Source organism: Hyperolius riggenbachi, chromosome 4, assembly GCF_040937935.1.
Source record: "Hyperolius riggenbachi isolate aHypRig1 chromosome 4, aHypRig1.pri, whole genome shotgun sequence".
In the NCBI taxonomy this organism is placed as follows: Eukaryota; Metazoa; Chordata; class Amphibia; order Anura; family Hyperoliidae; genus Hyperolius; species Hyperolius riggenbachi.
In genome coordinates this window covers 180983337-181000595 of record NC_090649.1, presented here as the reverse complement: position 1 = coordinate 181000595, position 17259 = coordinate 180983337, and the positions used below count along the sequence as shown (strand labels likewise).

Here is a 17259-nt window from a genome sequence, read left to right as displayed (position 1 = left end):
GTTTGAAAATATTACCTAGGTGAAAATTCAGTTGAAAAGGTAAATTGCTTATGGCCCCAGGTGAGATATACTGTTTATTGAGCTTAACCCTTTCTGGACCAGCACCCGCTGCCCCCTTAAGGGCCAGAGGGTGCTGGTCCAGCAAACCGCCGCTTCCCGACGAATCGCCGCAAGTTACCGTCGCTCCCACCGGACACGCTTTCATTGGCTCCTGACCCTGTCATTCCATGTAAGCCAATGGGAACAGCTTACATGAATGACAGGGCCAGGAGCCAATGAAAATGGCTCCTGCCCGGCTCACAGTGCTCTGCCGACATAGAGGCGGCAGGGCATCACATTGCGGCGGGGGCAGAGCGGACCGAGCGATGGGGACGGGCGGGGGCGCACGGTCAATGGGACGTAGAGCTTACGTCCGGTCAGGACTGCAGCGCCCCCTGCCCGCCGTAGATTTATACTCGCTCGGTCCGCAGGTAGTTAAAGCAGGTCTAAAATTCAGTTAATTTTGTTTTTGATGTGTATTAATTTTTGTGAATAATGATTGCCCAACTAAAAATGCAAGTTGGAAAGTGTCCAAACATGCTAATGAATGTTAACGATTCAACCCCAATGTGAGCAGTTTTGACATGATCCCATTTCTAATTGTATTCTACCTTAGACCATCTTAAAGGATACCGGAACTGACATGTGACATGATGAGATAGACATGTGTATGTACAGTGCCTAGCACACAAATAACTATGCTGTGTACCTTTTTTTCTTTCTCTGCCTGAAAGAGTTAAATATCAGATATGCAAGTGGCTAACTCAGTCCTGACTCAGACAGTAAGTGACTACAGTGTGACCCTCACTGATAAGAAATTCCAACTATAAAACACTTTCCTAGCAGAGAATGGCTTTTGAGAGCAAGAAAGAGATAAAAAAAGTGGAATTTCTCATCAGTGAGGGTAACACTGTAGTCACTTCCTGTCTGAGTCAGGACTGAGTCAGCCACTTGCATACCTGATATTTAACTCTTTCAGGTAGAGAAAGAAAAAAGGGAACACAGCATAGTTATTTGTGTGCTAGGCACTGTACATACACATGTCTATCTCATCATGTCACATGTCAGTTTGGGTATCCTTTAAGAAAAAAATCGTGCAGCAGTATAAAATTCCCCCATGTTTCATACTCACTGACCCCATTCCTGTTGGGTTGTTTGTGCATGAACAGCTGGCCATGGCTTTCTGAGCATGGCCAAATAGATGGACACTCTTGCTGCTTTACAGCCTTCACTTGGTTTGCTTATATGGGGAACTTAAGGCATTTTTACACTATACCCTGAAAAAAATGATGCATTGTAACTCTCCATAGCAATGCATTGGAAAAAAGCTTTAACTTAAAAGTGTATATTATGAACTGAGCCATAGGGGGAAAAAAGATATTACCTTGCACATCAGTTTTCCATTCAGTTATTATTTACGGCAACTGATGTAGTGTAATAGGGGTCTAAAAGTGTAAAATGTTAATGTCAGTAAAATACACATATTTTATTTTGAAGTATTTGGGGTTCCCTTTCGAGACTTCTGTTTTCATCAGCAGACAATGCAGTATGGCTCCTTTTTTAGTGATAGAAGGCTTCTATCCATGTTGCTTAAAGTCTTCTATCTTGCTTAAAGAGACTCTGGAGGATGTCTATCCTCTTTAAGCTCTACTGTGCATTTAAAATGCCACTGCTGCCTTCTCCTCAATTTGTAGACTTGACTGTCTCTCCCGATTGCATGGACCTCTTCCAGAGTCTCTATAAGCAGCATGATGATTGCAATGAACACATCTTAAAGACTTTTGTAAACAAGAAAAGATCCATACTACTGTCAAGGCTGCTGATGAAGAAAGGGGTCCTGGAGAAGAATCCTGAATACCCAATTGTTCATTGTTTTAAATAAACTTTTAATGCTGAGGGCCAATGGGTTTAGTATCCCAGGAGACCCCTATATACATTAGTCAGAAAATGGTTGCTTACTCTGTTTCTTAGAATTTGGGGCAATTGTATCACACTATAAACACTATATGATTAAGCCATCAAACAGGCTTTGGGATTTGTCCAAAGAACACATGTGCCTACTAGTGCTAAGTAAACCTCAAAAGATAAGCAATGCTACCTCCTGGTATCAGAATGTAGAAAAGTCAGCACATTTTATTCAAAAATATAGTGGTATAAAACACATAATTATCACCATTAAAACCACTTAAAATACCCTGCTAAGGAGCGCTTCTTAGTATGCATACATCTCACATACAAACACTCCCATACAACTTGCATTCCGTTACCGGCACCATGCTAATCCAGAGTCTTCAGAGTGGGGAGACGACACAAAGTATGCCTTACTAATCAGACCTCAGTCAAAATTGATCTCAGTATAGGAATACAGCAACATCAGGTCACTTTCACCCTTCCAATGATAGTCCGCTCAACTATTTTACTTCATGGTCACCTCCAGTAAATCCAGAAGCGAAATATCAGTGCTGACCAACAACTGGAGAGGACTTCCCCCACTTCACTGGTCAGACTTCAGATCCAGAATTCAAGATGAATTGTACCTGTTTTCCTGATTGTAGGCTGCAGCCAATGTGAGCACTCCCTTGCAGGTGGGAGACATAACCCCACACAACAGCAAGTATTTAGGACAGAGCTCTTGAAATGGAAGGGATCAATATTACTTTTTCAGTTTAGAGCCATGTGCCCTTTGCTGTGGAGGCAGAGCTCTTGAAACAGAGAAGAGCTATGTCACCCCTCTATTTCAGAGCCATGTCCCTTTGCTAATGGGCACAGGGCTCTGAGAGGAAGGGATGGCTTTTCATGTAGCTCAGTACATTCAGCATCATGGAAAGCTTAGTTTACTTTGGTAACTAGATTGGAACATTCTGCCAGCCACAGCACATATTGCACACTTCTACACCATGGAGAACTAACTCATATGTGAAAAAAGCTCACATAATAAAAATACAGTAAGCCTCAGTCCTTTGGGACATATTATGTCATGAACCTGCAGCATAGAGAGGAAGAAATGTCCAACACTGATGTATTTATAAAACCATAACAGCAATCCACCTCTCCTTCTTTTCAATATAGGTTGACTGATCCGAGCTCAAGTAATTAAAAAAAAACATTTGGTAAACCTTACAGGATTATAAGATTAAATAACTGGTTGTTCCCGGACATATTCTGCTTCAACAGAATACCGTTATGCAGAACTGGTAGACAACACTGCAATTTGGTTTTTACAGCAGGTCAAATGCACACAGTTAATTGGAATACCCTTCTCTATTATTTATAAATATGCCATTATCCTAGAGGGTTACATATTTTATAAGTCAATAACACATTATTATTTAAACAATTTCTTTAATAAATATCTAGTGATGTAGCATGCTGTTTGTTAAATAAGATTGTTTTGGTTGGAGCTATTTATGCATAAATTCAGTATGTATCTTGAAAGATGACTTATTGAGATACATTATTTTACTAAGTAATATCAATATGTTTTCAGAAGATTAATCTATATAGTTCTGTAGAAAAATAGTTTCGCTATGAGAACAGAATCAATAATTCAGTGCGATCTCTTCATTACTGTTATTTTAAATACAAAAGAAAATAAAATGCCTAAATAGAAATAAATTTTGAATCTTACTTACTAATGCTATCATTAAGGCCCGGTTCACATTAGCGGTCGCCGTCCGGAATCGCCGTGCCGGAGCCGGACCGCATGCGGAACGGACGGCACGGACGCACGGCATAGCAATGAAAGTCTATGCGTCCGTTCACATGCGTCCGTTTCGTCCGGACCGGAGCCGGACCGGATCCGGACTCCGGCATAAGATCCAACATGCGCTATTTTTTGGTCCGGCTCCTCCGGCAGACGTATCCGGAGCGGAGCCGGACTGTTGGATCCGGCCAATACAAACCAATGAGAACCGGAGAGCGCACAACACACTGGCTATAAAAACTGGACATTCTACCCCACTTCCTATGCTTTTTCTATGGTATAGTGGCCATTTTGGATGGGGACCACATGGGCCCAGCGTTCACAGAGTGGAGCAGCAGCGATTTCATGCTGGAGCTCTTTGGCAGCAACATGTCTGATGATATGTCTGATAACGAGGGGGTGAGGCCCTACACAGCAGAAGACCTCATCCTACAGGTGCAGCAGATACCAGCCCTGTGGGACAAGGGGGATGCGGACCACAGCAACGTAAAAAAAATGGCCTGTGGAAAAAAATTGCCATGCTGTACGTGGAGGGCTTTGAAAACTTGAGCAAGAGACAGCAAGCCACAGAGGGTATGTTGACTAGAAGTGTTTGGGGGGGCTCGTGGTTTTGTTTGCTTGTGATGTATTCCACTTTTGCCATTGATTTGTGTCACCCACGTGTTGCCCATCTACCCGTGGCCCACCCACCTGTTCCCCACCCACCTGTACCCCACCTGTGATGTATCCCACCCACCTGTGATGTATCCCACCCACCTGTACCCCACCTGTGATGTATCCCACCCACCTGTGATGTATCCCACCCACCTGTACCCCACCTGTGATGTATCCCACCCACCTGTGATGTATCCCACCCACCTGTACCGCACCTGTGATGTATCCCACCCACCTGTGATGTATCCCACCCACCTGTACCCCACCTGTGATGTATCCCACCCACCTGTGATGTATCCCACCCACCTGTACCCCACCTGTGATGTATCCCACCCACCTGTGATGTATCCCACCCACCTGTACCCCACCTGTGATGTATCCCACCCACCTGTACCCCACCTGTGATGTATCCCACCCACCTGTACCCCACCTGTGATGTATCCCACCCACCTGTGATGTATCCCACCCACCTGTACCCCACCTGTGATGTATCCCACCCACCTATACCCAACCTGTGATGTATCCCACCCACCTGTACCCCACCTGTGATGTATCCCACCCACCTGTGATGTATCACACCCACCTGTACCCCACCTGTGATGTATCCCACCCACCTGTGATGTATCCCACCCACCTGTGATGTATCCCACCCACCTGTGATGTATCCCACCCACCTGTACCCCACCTGTGATGTATCCCACCCACCTGTGATGTACCCCACCTGTGCACATAAAACATACACAATGACCAATTATTAAACAACAATTTATTTTAAAAAAATAACACATTTTAAATCACTTAAAAACTTTAAACTACAAAACATACACATTTCAACAAAACATATTAAAAACCAAACATTCACCCTCGTCCTGGTGGTGTGTTAAAATAAAGTCTCAGTCGGTCCCTGTTCCGCAGTGACACTACCCTTGGCCTGGTTGCATACCTCCTCAGGGGCATTAGTGGCAGCACATTCGGGGGTTCCGGAGTCTCTCTTTCCTCCTGCTGCACAAAGTTGTGGAGGATGCATGCTGCCTTCACCACGACAACTGCGTTGGCCGGTTTCAGCAGCATGGGCGTGTGGAACACCCTCCACTTTGACACCAGGATCCCAAATGTGCACTCCACCATTCTCCTTGCACTGCTCAACCGAGCATTGAAGTGTAGCTGGCTGGCATCAAGTCCCCTGTCTGGGTACGGCCGCATTACATGGTCGGACAGGGCGAAGGCCTCGTCCTCCACAAACACATAGGGGTAGGCCGGTGCCCTTGTCCCAGGCCAGGGTCTGTCACGGGGGAGACGCAGTCTGCCTTCCTCCATCAGCCGGCAAAGGGTCGTACGCTGGAAGATTCCAGAGTCATTGGAACTACCGTACGACCCCACATCCACGTACACAAACTTGTAGTCCGCATCTGCCACTGCCATTAGAACAATGCTAAAGTATTTTTTATAGTTGAAATAATGGCTGCCACTCCCCACGGGTTTCTGAATCCGGATGTGTTTCCCATCCAGTGCACCAACACAATTAGGAAACTTGCACTCGGTCCAGAAGCCCTGGGCGATCTCCTCCCATTTCTTGGTGTCTGGCACTGGCATGTATCTGGCCCTCAGTCGCGTCCAAATGATCCTCGAAGTCCTCACGATGATGCCTGCCACCGTGCTCTTCCCAATACGAAATGTCACATGTAGCGATGTATATGTTTGTCCAGTTGCCATGTACCTACAAGAGAAATAATCAAAATCAATTTTTCATGTCGTTACAGGAGAAAGGCTCAAGACAAGGTGGCGCAATATCCGGGATGCCTACGTAAAATTTCTACGCAGGAAAGCAATTGCCGAAAGAAGTGGCAGTGGCGGCGGAAAGCGCACAAAGGAATACCAGTTCGCCAAGCAATTAACTTTCATAAATGCAAGCGTGGAACCTAGACAGTAAGTACCACTACTGTGAGCAGGAACTGAGAACTCATTGTACCAGACAACTACCATGACTTCAGCCATGTATTGCTAAAACTTGCCTCAATTCCCATGGCTTTAGCAAACTTTTCTCAAATGCTTTATCAAACGTTTGCTACAAACGGTTGATAAAGTGTTTGATAAGTGTTTGCTAGCTCTGTGAATTGACGCCACATGCTGTTTGGCAAACCAATAAATATTGTTTTTATCTACAGGACTGAAGACAATTTGGAGCAAGAGGAACCGACCGAGGAGGCACGCTTCAGCAGTGAGGAGAGCTTGGTGGATGATGAGGTCACCGATGTGACATATTGCCCCGAGGAGAGGAGTAGGAGGAGGGAGTCCTTCCCTGTCGAATCTCTCGACATTGAGGTTGACTTGGGCGAAGAAAGCTGTGATTTGGAGGTTGCAGGACCGAGTGTGGCAGAAGCTGCACCTCCACAATCGACCGGTATGGAAGCTCCAGGGGACCAAGAGCAAAGAGAGGAGCACAGAGAGACTGCAGCACAACCAGCGCGCAGGGCAACCCCTACGCAAGCCAGAGGACGGGAAGATGCTACCACCCCACCACTGAGGCGTCGAGGTGCCCTCCCCCCAACAAGAAGAGAGACAGAGTCCGAGATGTCCGGGGCTGTCTCCGGACTTCTCGGGATTCTGCAGAGCCACCAAACTCTCATAACCCGGCAGTTGCAAGATGGGGACAGGGGCCATATCATGGAGCAGTACAAGGCCCACATCAGTTCACTGCAATGTGAGCTCGAAGCTGTACATGGGCACTACAGGGACGAGCTTAAAATGATGCATGAGATGCACAGAGGAGAAATCGACCAACTGCGTGCGCAGCATCATCAGTCGGTGGGCCAGCTGCAGAACATGATGCAGCAAATGCATCAACAAAGTAAGGAACTGCTGAAATTGCAGGCACACCCGTGTTTTCACAATGTGATGTCTCTACTACCGTATTTGGAAAAGGTGCCTTCCCAAAACATGATGGCGTGCCATTCAACTTTGCTGGAGGCGATCAAACAACACATGGACACGCCATTGCTCCAACCACCAATTTTTAGACCCCCACAACCTACAGTGGTGCCCCCCTGGCAATCTTCATCACAGATGTACACTGGCTACAGAGGCAGTCAATACGGACCGCCGCTGTCAGGGTCCAGCTCATCCACGACCAGCACCCAAGAAAGTCCGGATTTCCAGGCAGCAACTCCCACCTTCTCTAGTAGTGGTGTCGATACAATTTGAAAAAAACAGTCATATTGTTCCTGGACATGCTCCTCTGAATCCCTCCGAACCTCGGAGGAAGGATACCATCCCAGGGCTTTTTAGCCCAACCTTTTCCCTGCCCCATCTCCTTCAACCAAGGTTCAGAGGTGTTCAGATGACCATGTCAGGGTACTTTTGTTTTTGCTGGACTTGAACTTTAGGGCCTGGTGTCCCCGAAAGACACTACCTGGGTCACAACCTTGTGCCTGTTGCACTGCACCTGTAGTCCTGCACCTGTGCCTTTGGTCCCTCTTGCTCCTTACTTTGTTGTTGTTCCTAACCACTTGCACAAGACCCTTGGAACCATGGATGAAGGACACCTTGACTGGTCGGTGAGAGGCCTAGCCTTTTCACTGACCTGTGTCCTTGATCCATGGCTCTGAGGGTCATGTGCCAGTGGTTAGGTTTTGGAAGCACTAATTTAGGGCCTGGTGTCCCCGAAAGACACTACCTGGGTCACAACCTTGTGCCTGTTGCACTAGACCTGTAGTCCTGCACCTCTGCCATCGGTTCCTCTTGCTCGTCACTTTGTTGTTGTTGTTCCTAACCACTTGCACAAGACCCTTGCAACCATGGATGAAGGACACCTTGACTGGTCGGTGAGAGGCCTAGCCTTTTCACTGACCTGTGTCCTTGATCCATGGCTCAGAGGGTCATGTGCCAGTGGTTAGGTTTTGGAAGCACTTTAATTTTAGGGACTGGTGTCCCCGAAAGACACTACCTGGGTCACAACCTTGTGCCTGTTGCACTAGACCTGTAGTCCTGCACCTCTGCCGTCGGTTCCTCTTGCTCGTCACTTTGTTGTTGTTGTTCCTAACCACTTGCACAAGACCCTTGGAACCATGGATGGAGGACACCTTGACTGGTCGGTGAGAGGCCTAGCCTTTTCACTGACCTGTGTCCTTGATCCATGGCTCCGAGGGTCATGTGCCAGTGGTTAGGTTTTGGAAGCACTTTAATTTTAGGGACTGGTGTCCCCAAAAGACACTTGGGCAGCTATGCCCTGCAACTCTTCCCGCACAAAGTTGGTGGTTGGTGTTCCTCAACACTGAACGGGCTATACCATAGAAATGTTTTGTCTTCCATGTTGGAAGAATATTTTCATGTTGAAAAGGTTAATAATTGTTTTTTAAAATAAAAAAAAAATTGTTTTTACATACCTTAGTGTGATGAGTAGTTGTTCTTGTGGTGTGACTGCTCTCCTGAAAGTGGTATCCTTCTTCCTTAGGTCATCCTTCACCATCTCCAAGAGGGTATCAAACCTGTCAGGAGATGGAAAGGAAGAAGCTGTAAAGTATGTTGTGGGACAAGGTGTTGGGTGGAGGATGGGGGAGGTGTGTTTACAGAGGTTTGGGAGTGTTGTGGAGGGTGGGGGTGTAGTGTATAGCTAGGTATACAGGGGTGTGGGGGTCAGGGTGGTGTGTTTAGCTAGGTATACAGGGATGAGGTGTTGTTAGGGTGAGGGTGGGGTGTTTAGGGATGGTGGGGGTTGGTGTATTTAGGCCTAAATACTTACAGGGGAATAGACATCCGAGTGTAGCTGTAGAACTTCTGTGGGTGTCGTCTGAGGTCCCGGTAGAGGGCCTGGAACTCTCCCTTCCTCTGCCTCCTGGCTAGTAGAGGGTGCACCCACCATCTCCTGCGAGGAGCACGCCTTCTCCCCACATAGTAGTAGGTGAACAACAGGAAGGAGAGAATTCCCAGGTAATACGAGTAAAAAATGACTGCATCCATGGTCCCAACTGCAGTCTCTGTATCCACGGATGGTCTCCACACGTCCACCTGTCTCCAACAATGACCCCAGAGCTTCTGCTGACCTCCCAGACCCCAGGTATTTATACAGGTTGTTATCTCTTTAAGAAACCAGATCCGGACCGCAACCGTGTTCATACCGCACGGAAAACGGATGCAAACGGACCGGATCCGGACCTGATCCGGATAGGAACCGTACGGATTAGGTCCGGTCCGGATCCGGTGCGGTCCGGACATCCGTTCTGGTTTTTACAAAACCGCAAGTGTGAACGGGGCCTTCCACATTTTCTAAGATAAAAGTGGAGACTGCAAGTTTAAGTTAAACTAAGCTGAATTCCAGGCAAACCGTGCTATATGCATACACACATCCAATTTTGTTTGACCAGTCACTGACCAATTTTACTACCTCCATGTAGTATCAGGTCCAACAGATTTTGAATACCATGATCAGATTGTGTAGGTAAGCCATTATAGTACATCGAAGTGAAAAATAATATTGTTAGTTAATCAAAATTGGATGTGTGTATGCACCATTATCCTTCAAATCTGGAAAAAATAGTCCTAATTCCAATCATAATCCCCTGCTTAGGTAATCTGCAAAAGTAGACAAAACTTAATAATGACCATTCTAAAGTTCTTAGCATTTAGGTCAATGCATGGCAGCAAAACAGTTCCACTCTTGATTTATGTCAATAATGTCAGAAACACCTGATCTGCATGCTTGTTCAGGGTCTGTGGCTAAAAGCATTAGAGGCAGAGGATCATCAGGACAGCCAGGCAACTGCTATTGCTTAAAAGGAAATAAATATGACAGCCCCCATATACCATTCAGTTTAGTTTCAAAACTACTCTTATTTATTATTAACATACTGGTTAATGAACTAACATTATTAACATTACAAAGTCGTTCAAATATTGAATAAAACATATCATGCATGGTAACATGTGGCGACCAATTATATGTTAGAAAGAGTAAAATGTTGGTTTAACGCTGCACTCATCAGACATTATTTTGTGTTGTCGAAACAATGACTTTAAACAGAGACTGTGCCTGTCTTATTCCTTACAAGATGACATTCTGAAGCCACGGTTGCCATATTTGTCAAAGAGGTTGACTCTGTCTCTATCTATAAGATTGGCCTTGATTTTTTTCATTTAGCATAGTTTTGTGCATCCTTTCCATTGACAAATCCATAAGTCCATAATTTGCTGGCCCCATTTGACAAATCCATAATTTGCTGGCCCCATTTGAAGGCTACGTATGTTTTAGTTTCATTATCTGCAAATTGCATTAATTAGTATGGGGGTTATTAGCTTAGCAGGGGAGGTTATTTCCAGGTTTTAGCCCCAAGAGAAAGATGGTTGGGACAGCACGTAAGTGTAGGGAGAGGGTTTTATTAATGGTTTGTACTAACTTTCAGCATACGCGAGTTACTCTCGGACAGGTCCACCATATATGGTACACAGTACTTGTACTCTGGTAATCCTAGAAGCAGATGGCCAGTTTGTTAGGGTAGATTGCGTATAATCTCATGGTACCAAATAACTCCTATATATTACGCAAAGGGAAACCTCCATCTTTGGGCAGTGCTGCTCGGATAGCACTTTTGCCTATCTGGATCTAATTCGGATCCGGATACCCAGATATTCGATCCCGGTCGGATATCCCAGTTTAAAATTTTCCAATCCAGATCTGAATCGGATATCTGACCTCAGTATCCGGCCGGATTCTCTCTCTCTCTCTCTCTCTCTCTCTCTCTCTCTCTCTCTCTCTCTCTCTCTGATTTTTGCCATTGAAGGTGATTTTGGCTTTTGCTTGGATTTCAGATGGGAAATCCAAGTTTGCTTGGATAGTCTATTCGGATTTTAAAAAAATATCCGAATTGCTATTCAAAGTTCGGATAGTGGAAAAAGTTTTGGATTATCTGGGTAGTTTGGATATCCGGAATCCGGATGAGCACCACTGTGTTCGGGACCTGGGCACTGGCCTTCGATAGAGTATTTAAACATATTGTCCACTGTTCCTCATCCAAGTCAACTCCAAAAGTCCACCTCCCACTCAGCTTAAAATGGAAGCTAATGAAGAGAGGGCTCAGAGTTAAAGGTAGAATAGATGATCAACAACATCCCTCTACTCACATTAATAAAATGCACTTCAATAACTAGACAGTATACTGAGGGGCACTGTTGGGGCATCTCTGCATATTCAAACAGGAACTCAAGGGATTACACTTCGGAAGGGTGCCAGGAAAACATCTTTTGTTCTTTTCTCTCTGCTCACTGCCTGGGGGGTCTAAAAGCTTGTTCCACCCCAGAAGGCTGCGCAACCTATCAGCAGCACTTGCAGGAGACAGGGGCTCTTTCGATTGGTTGCCTGCTCCTGTCTATCATTGGGACGTCCACACAGAAGGCATTCAAAGCTGGTTACCGACAGAGGAGAGCTGGAGGTACTCACCGCACATGATTCTGTGTTTAACCGAATGCTGTAACCTTGATGAATTGACATTTACTGACTTGTGTTGAGGTATGTACCGCACAAGTTGGTAATTTAGCTCACTGCTCGGTAATTTCAGCTTTTCATGTGGTAACAGCTTTTATGAATTGACATTTTCCTAAGTACTCTGTAAAATCAGCTGTTTTCAGCATTACTGAATGCTGTAATGCTTGATGAATTGAAGCTTTTGTCTAGAACGCACTTGATAATTCCTGCAATACAATTTGTCTTTTTTTTGTTTTGTCATTTCAAACAGTATATATATCAATAAAAACAATGACCATCAGAAATCAAATTTTAGAGGCACTCATTCCTATCTTATTTATGACACCCAGCCAACCTGCAAAATGCGCAGTCATTGTGCAATTAATATTTTTTCCAGTAACTTTTGTATGACTGGCTCATTCTTCTAGTAAGGTAGGCAAACTTATCACTTTCAATTTTAATATTTTAATGTATTTTATTATTCTGGGTGTCTCCTCCCAATAGCTGCCATCAGAATACATGCATTTCGACCACACATAAAAAACAAATCTATACTGTACTTACCTTGAAAATCCTGCTGGGGAGGAACTAATAAGGAAGCTCTTTTCCATATTCTGTAGTATATCGTTCAGCATTCTCACCCTCACTGGATCTCTCTCTTTAGGATCATTAGCTGGGCGCATCTCATTAGACTGGAATATTTGTGCAGTTTCTCTTAAAGCTTTACCTATTTCCACCAATCCAGAAGTCAACGTCCCGCCTAGAGAGGATGATTATAATACAAAGATTGTGTTATAATTAGAGCTTCAATAGACAACCTAATGTAACATTACATTTAACATAGGTTACACTGAGTTCTCATTTTTCCTGTATTTTTCCTTTTCACTAGTAGCATTCTTTTATCTGGTGAAGATGATTGATTTATTCATATTTTGAAACAGAAATGAGAAGTTGTTGTTCAAGAAATATGAGAAAGGAGCATTTTTATGAGTTTTGAATTACATGGAGCAGCACATCCAGTGATAAAATTGTTGAATTTACACCAATAACAAAATGGTAATACTGTAAAGGGATAACACCTATAAATTATCTTAACATGCTACTTCATATTAAAGTTTTATTTATGAGCGGAAATGCCTTTAGTTTTAATACAACAGGAAAGTTTGATCTACATAAAGTTAATAAATATACTGCCACTCTAAACAACGAGGTTTAAAGAAAAGTGCATAGAATAACAGCTAATAGCCTGCTTGACAGATACTAAATTTGTGCATAAGTGTGTCCAGAGTAATATTGTGTTTAATAGAAAAGACCTTGGCACAACAGCAACAGGATCTGCAGATTTTTGGTTTTATCGCTGGCTTTAATACATTGCAGAAAAGTGCTCTTCTATGGGGAAATATTTCAAGGAATTACTAACCATTTCAGTTAGATCTAGCATAGTGTGACTTATTTGCAATAAATAAACTAAGAGCATGGCATACACTCTCAGCTTCGGGGGCACAAGTGCTACAAAACTATAAAATACATATAGATTACTTTATATTTTACATATGTAGTTAGCCCTCGACTTACAAACACCCAACTTACGAATGACCCACCACTACGAAAGGCATGGATTCTGTGGGAACAAGTCAATTTTTTTTTTCAAATTGGACTTGTAGTTTTTGAGAAAATAGATAAAAAAATGTATTTAAAACTTGTATAAGCAGGTACAGGGGGCAGAGGTGACACAGAGGGGGACACTGGAGGCACAGGGGGGCACAGAGGAGGTACAGAGGTACAGATGCCACAGTGTTCCGACTTAAGAATAGATTCAAGTTAAGAACGAACCTACAGTTCCTATCTGGTTCGTTAACTGGGGACTACCTGTACACATATCAATCAATATTTCCTTTTGCTTGGAATTTTACCGAGGGTTTTCAAACTTGCAAAACTATGCAAATATTTGACATGAAAGTAAATAAAGTTAAATTTAACGCGTGAATATTTTCACATACACACACAACTGTTTGCTTTTGGTAAATACATTTAAGATCTGTACATGGTATTTTACTTTTGATAAACAGAATCTCTATGTATAAGAAGTTTTTTTTCCAACTTTAAAGTGGTATTGACATAAAAAAATGAATATAAAACACTTTAAGGGCTCTTTTCCTCTATGAAATGCGATCGCAATTGCGATTGAGCTACTATACTCAGTATAGTAAAGCTCAATCGCATCCAAAACGCGGCAGGACGACAATCGTGTTTTGACCAAAATCGCATTGCAATCGGATCGCACTAATGGAAATTGCTGCTGCAGTTTCCATTAGTTTAATGTACCTTGCGATTTGCAATCAGAATCAAATCGCATATCGCAGGGTAGTGGAAAAAGGCCCTAAGACTGCTCTGCTGTCTTTTGAATTTGCACATCACTGAAGCTGACTGATATTGCCGACTCCATGACAAATTATCAAATGCACTTCCAGAGAAGTAATCAGTGAGCAAATAAAGGAGATAATGTTATCTGCTTCTCCCCTGGATACAGAAGAAATGTTTCTGCCTTGTTTGCACAGTGTATACACTTCCAGCTTAATCTGATAATTCTGCCTGGAAAAGGCAGGCTTATCAATGAAGTGTAAAGCATGACATTTAACCCTTGAAAAATCAGTCAGGTGTTTTTACCTGTTAATATTATGCTTTGTTTAATGCTTTAGACTACAGATGAAATTTGATGAATACCAGTTTAATATAAAGATTTCTTAGTTAGACTGGAGTGAAAAGTGTTATAAGTAAGGAGGGGTAACACCGAGAGCCCAATATAGTGTAGTATGCACCGTTATCTATGGGTATAGACAGAGAAATATAATGTTATACTCACAAATATCGGTTACCATATCAGGCAACCACTTTGAAGGCAGGTGGGGAGTATTAGACCTGTCCCTGAGGTCTTTATATTTAGGTGGTATGACAGTGATAGTGATTTTTTTTAATCTACACTATCAATGCCATACCACCTAAATATAAAGACTCTTGTGCTCGACCACCCATGTCACATAATCATGTCCTGACGCTTTATTAAGGAGACTTATGCCCAATACTAGTCAACTAACCACCACACAAAAAAATGTCATTGTATCACCTTTGTTTTTAATGTTATGTACCGATACTCAGTCAAACCTATGTTTGTCTCTGTCTACAGTCGATTGTACTCCAATTGTATTGCCTGATGAAGTGGGATGTGAACACAAAATGCGTTGCATTTATCCAGGGTATGTAAATAAATCGCTTTTGTTGAACTAAGCAACATTTTTCTGTGTCATTTTCGCTCCCCCTCTCTCCCTCACTCCCCCCTCCAGATATGAGCGGCGGGCCAGCGGCAGAAGTCTTTTTCTCTTCCCAGCGCGGCTGATCTGTGCGCCACTACTCTGGTCTAGTCTAGTAGTGGTGCACAGATCTCTCTCCTGCGCGGGGAAGAGAGGAAGTCTTCTGCTGCCGGCCCGCCGCTCATATCTGGAGGGGAGAGCAAGGGAGAGAGGGGGAACCCAAAGGTGAGGGAAGGGGGGACGTCCCCCCCTTCACCACCGCTGTGCCCATCTCTCCCTCTTCTCTCTCCGAATCCGCCCTCGGGACACGGTAAGTCCTGGCTACCTATACTGGGGACACCTACACACCTGGCTACATATACTGGGGACACCTATACACCTGGCTGCATATACTGGGGACACCTATACACCTGGCTACATATACTGGGGACACCTATACCCCTGGCTACATATACTTGGGACACCTTCACACCTGGCTACATATACTGGGGATACCTATACGCTTGGCTACATATACTGGGGACAGCTATACTCCTGGCTACATATACTGAGTACAGCTATAAGCCTGGCTACATATACTGGGGACAGCTATACGCCTGGCTTCATATACTGGGGACACCTATACACCTAGCTACATATACTGGGGACAGCTATACGCCTGGCTACATATACTGGGGACAGCTATACACCTGGATACCTATACTAAGGACACTGGCTGTTTGTCATTATGTGCATTTACTGGTGAAAAGCTGTCTCTTTTGTGCATTTACTGGTGAAACGCTGTCATTACGTGCATTAACTGGTGAAACGCTGTCTCTCATTACATGCATTTACTGGTGAAAAAGTGAAGATGACCAGCACTTGCCAATTCTTAAAAAGCAGGGTATTTATTCACAAAAAAAGTGAACAAAAAATAGCCATGACATCTGGACTCCCAGAATGTAACTATAGCTCTTGAGAGTAGATATAGCTCTTAGCTGCAAACAGTAGCATGAGGACTTCCTCTAGAATAGGTTACGCCTCCATTGCAGCCCAATTCCAATCACAACGGACTGTCGCCGTTTCGAACGGATAAACCGCTCTTTGTCAAGTGAAAGCATGTCACTATTGCCTGCTTAAACTCGATTTGGGTCCTTCAGTTGATAACACAGGCACGAGAAGGAGGGGAACTTTCCCCTGTAGAGATTGTGTCCAATGCGGAAATGTTTTGGGTGGTGACTCTGTCCGACACCCTCTGAGTGGAAGAAATTTCCCACTTAAAGGTTTTTTTGACTGTAACTCTAAATTTGTAGTATATTGTATAAAGTGTCCATGTGGGCTATTATATGTGGGCCAAACCACTCAGAGGGTGAAAGACAGGATCTCTGCCCACAAATCCGCGATTAGAAAAAAACGAATGGAACAGGCGGTTTCTGCCCATTTTACTGAAAGGTCACATGGGGTGGCGTCATTACGTTTCCAAGTATTGCAGCAGATTCATAGACCAAGGAGAGGTGGGGATCGTTTAAAACTACTTCTTAAGGCTGAAGCATGGTGGATCAGACAATTGGGGACTTTACACCCCTGGGGTCTAAACCGGGAATATGACCTATTACCTGTAATTTGACTTTATTGACTAATGTAAAGGTTGATTGATCGCCACATTGCAGCCCACTCTATACTTTTTTCACTAATTTTGTCATTTTGTTTTTAATGAACCCCTTCATCCCCTTTTTTATAAAGTGTTTTCATTAAAAAATTCCTTTTAATTTTTAGGACGATAGGATGGAAGTACTCCACATCTGGTGAACAATACCTGGATATTCTATTCTGCCTTGCTGTCCCTCAAATGAAACCTAAATGTGGAGGTATGTATGGATGTCCAATATTAGGACCCATGTGTCTATTGGTATTTAATGAGAGCATAAGGCAAAGCAGAAGGGTGCATTCTTCTATGTGGCCACTAGATGGCATTGATTTTATCCATGTGTACATATATGTAGGTGATGCGTAAATTTGTACGCATGATGCCAATGCGGCTTGTGTGAAAATTATGCAACATTTTTTGACGCGTCCAATGCGACCGTTTTTACGCATGAAGATGACATTTTGAATTGTGATTG

The 17259-nt window shown here is 43.8% G+C and overlaps 1 protein-coding gene across 1 annotated transcript in view; it reads right to left on the bottom strand.

The window, feature by feature from the left end:
- Positions 1–17259, bottom strand: part of NAALADL2 (N-acetylated alpha-linked acidic dipeptidase like 2) — an 808485-nt gene that overhangs the window by 26468 nt on the left and 764758 nt on the right. Inside the window, exon 13 of the mRNA XM_068281050.1 lies at positions 12414–12609. Within this exon, the coding sequence (XP_068137151.1) occupies positions 12414–12609 (196 nt within the window). The remainder of the gene's footprint in view (positions 1–12413; positions 12610–17259) is intronic.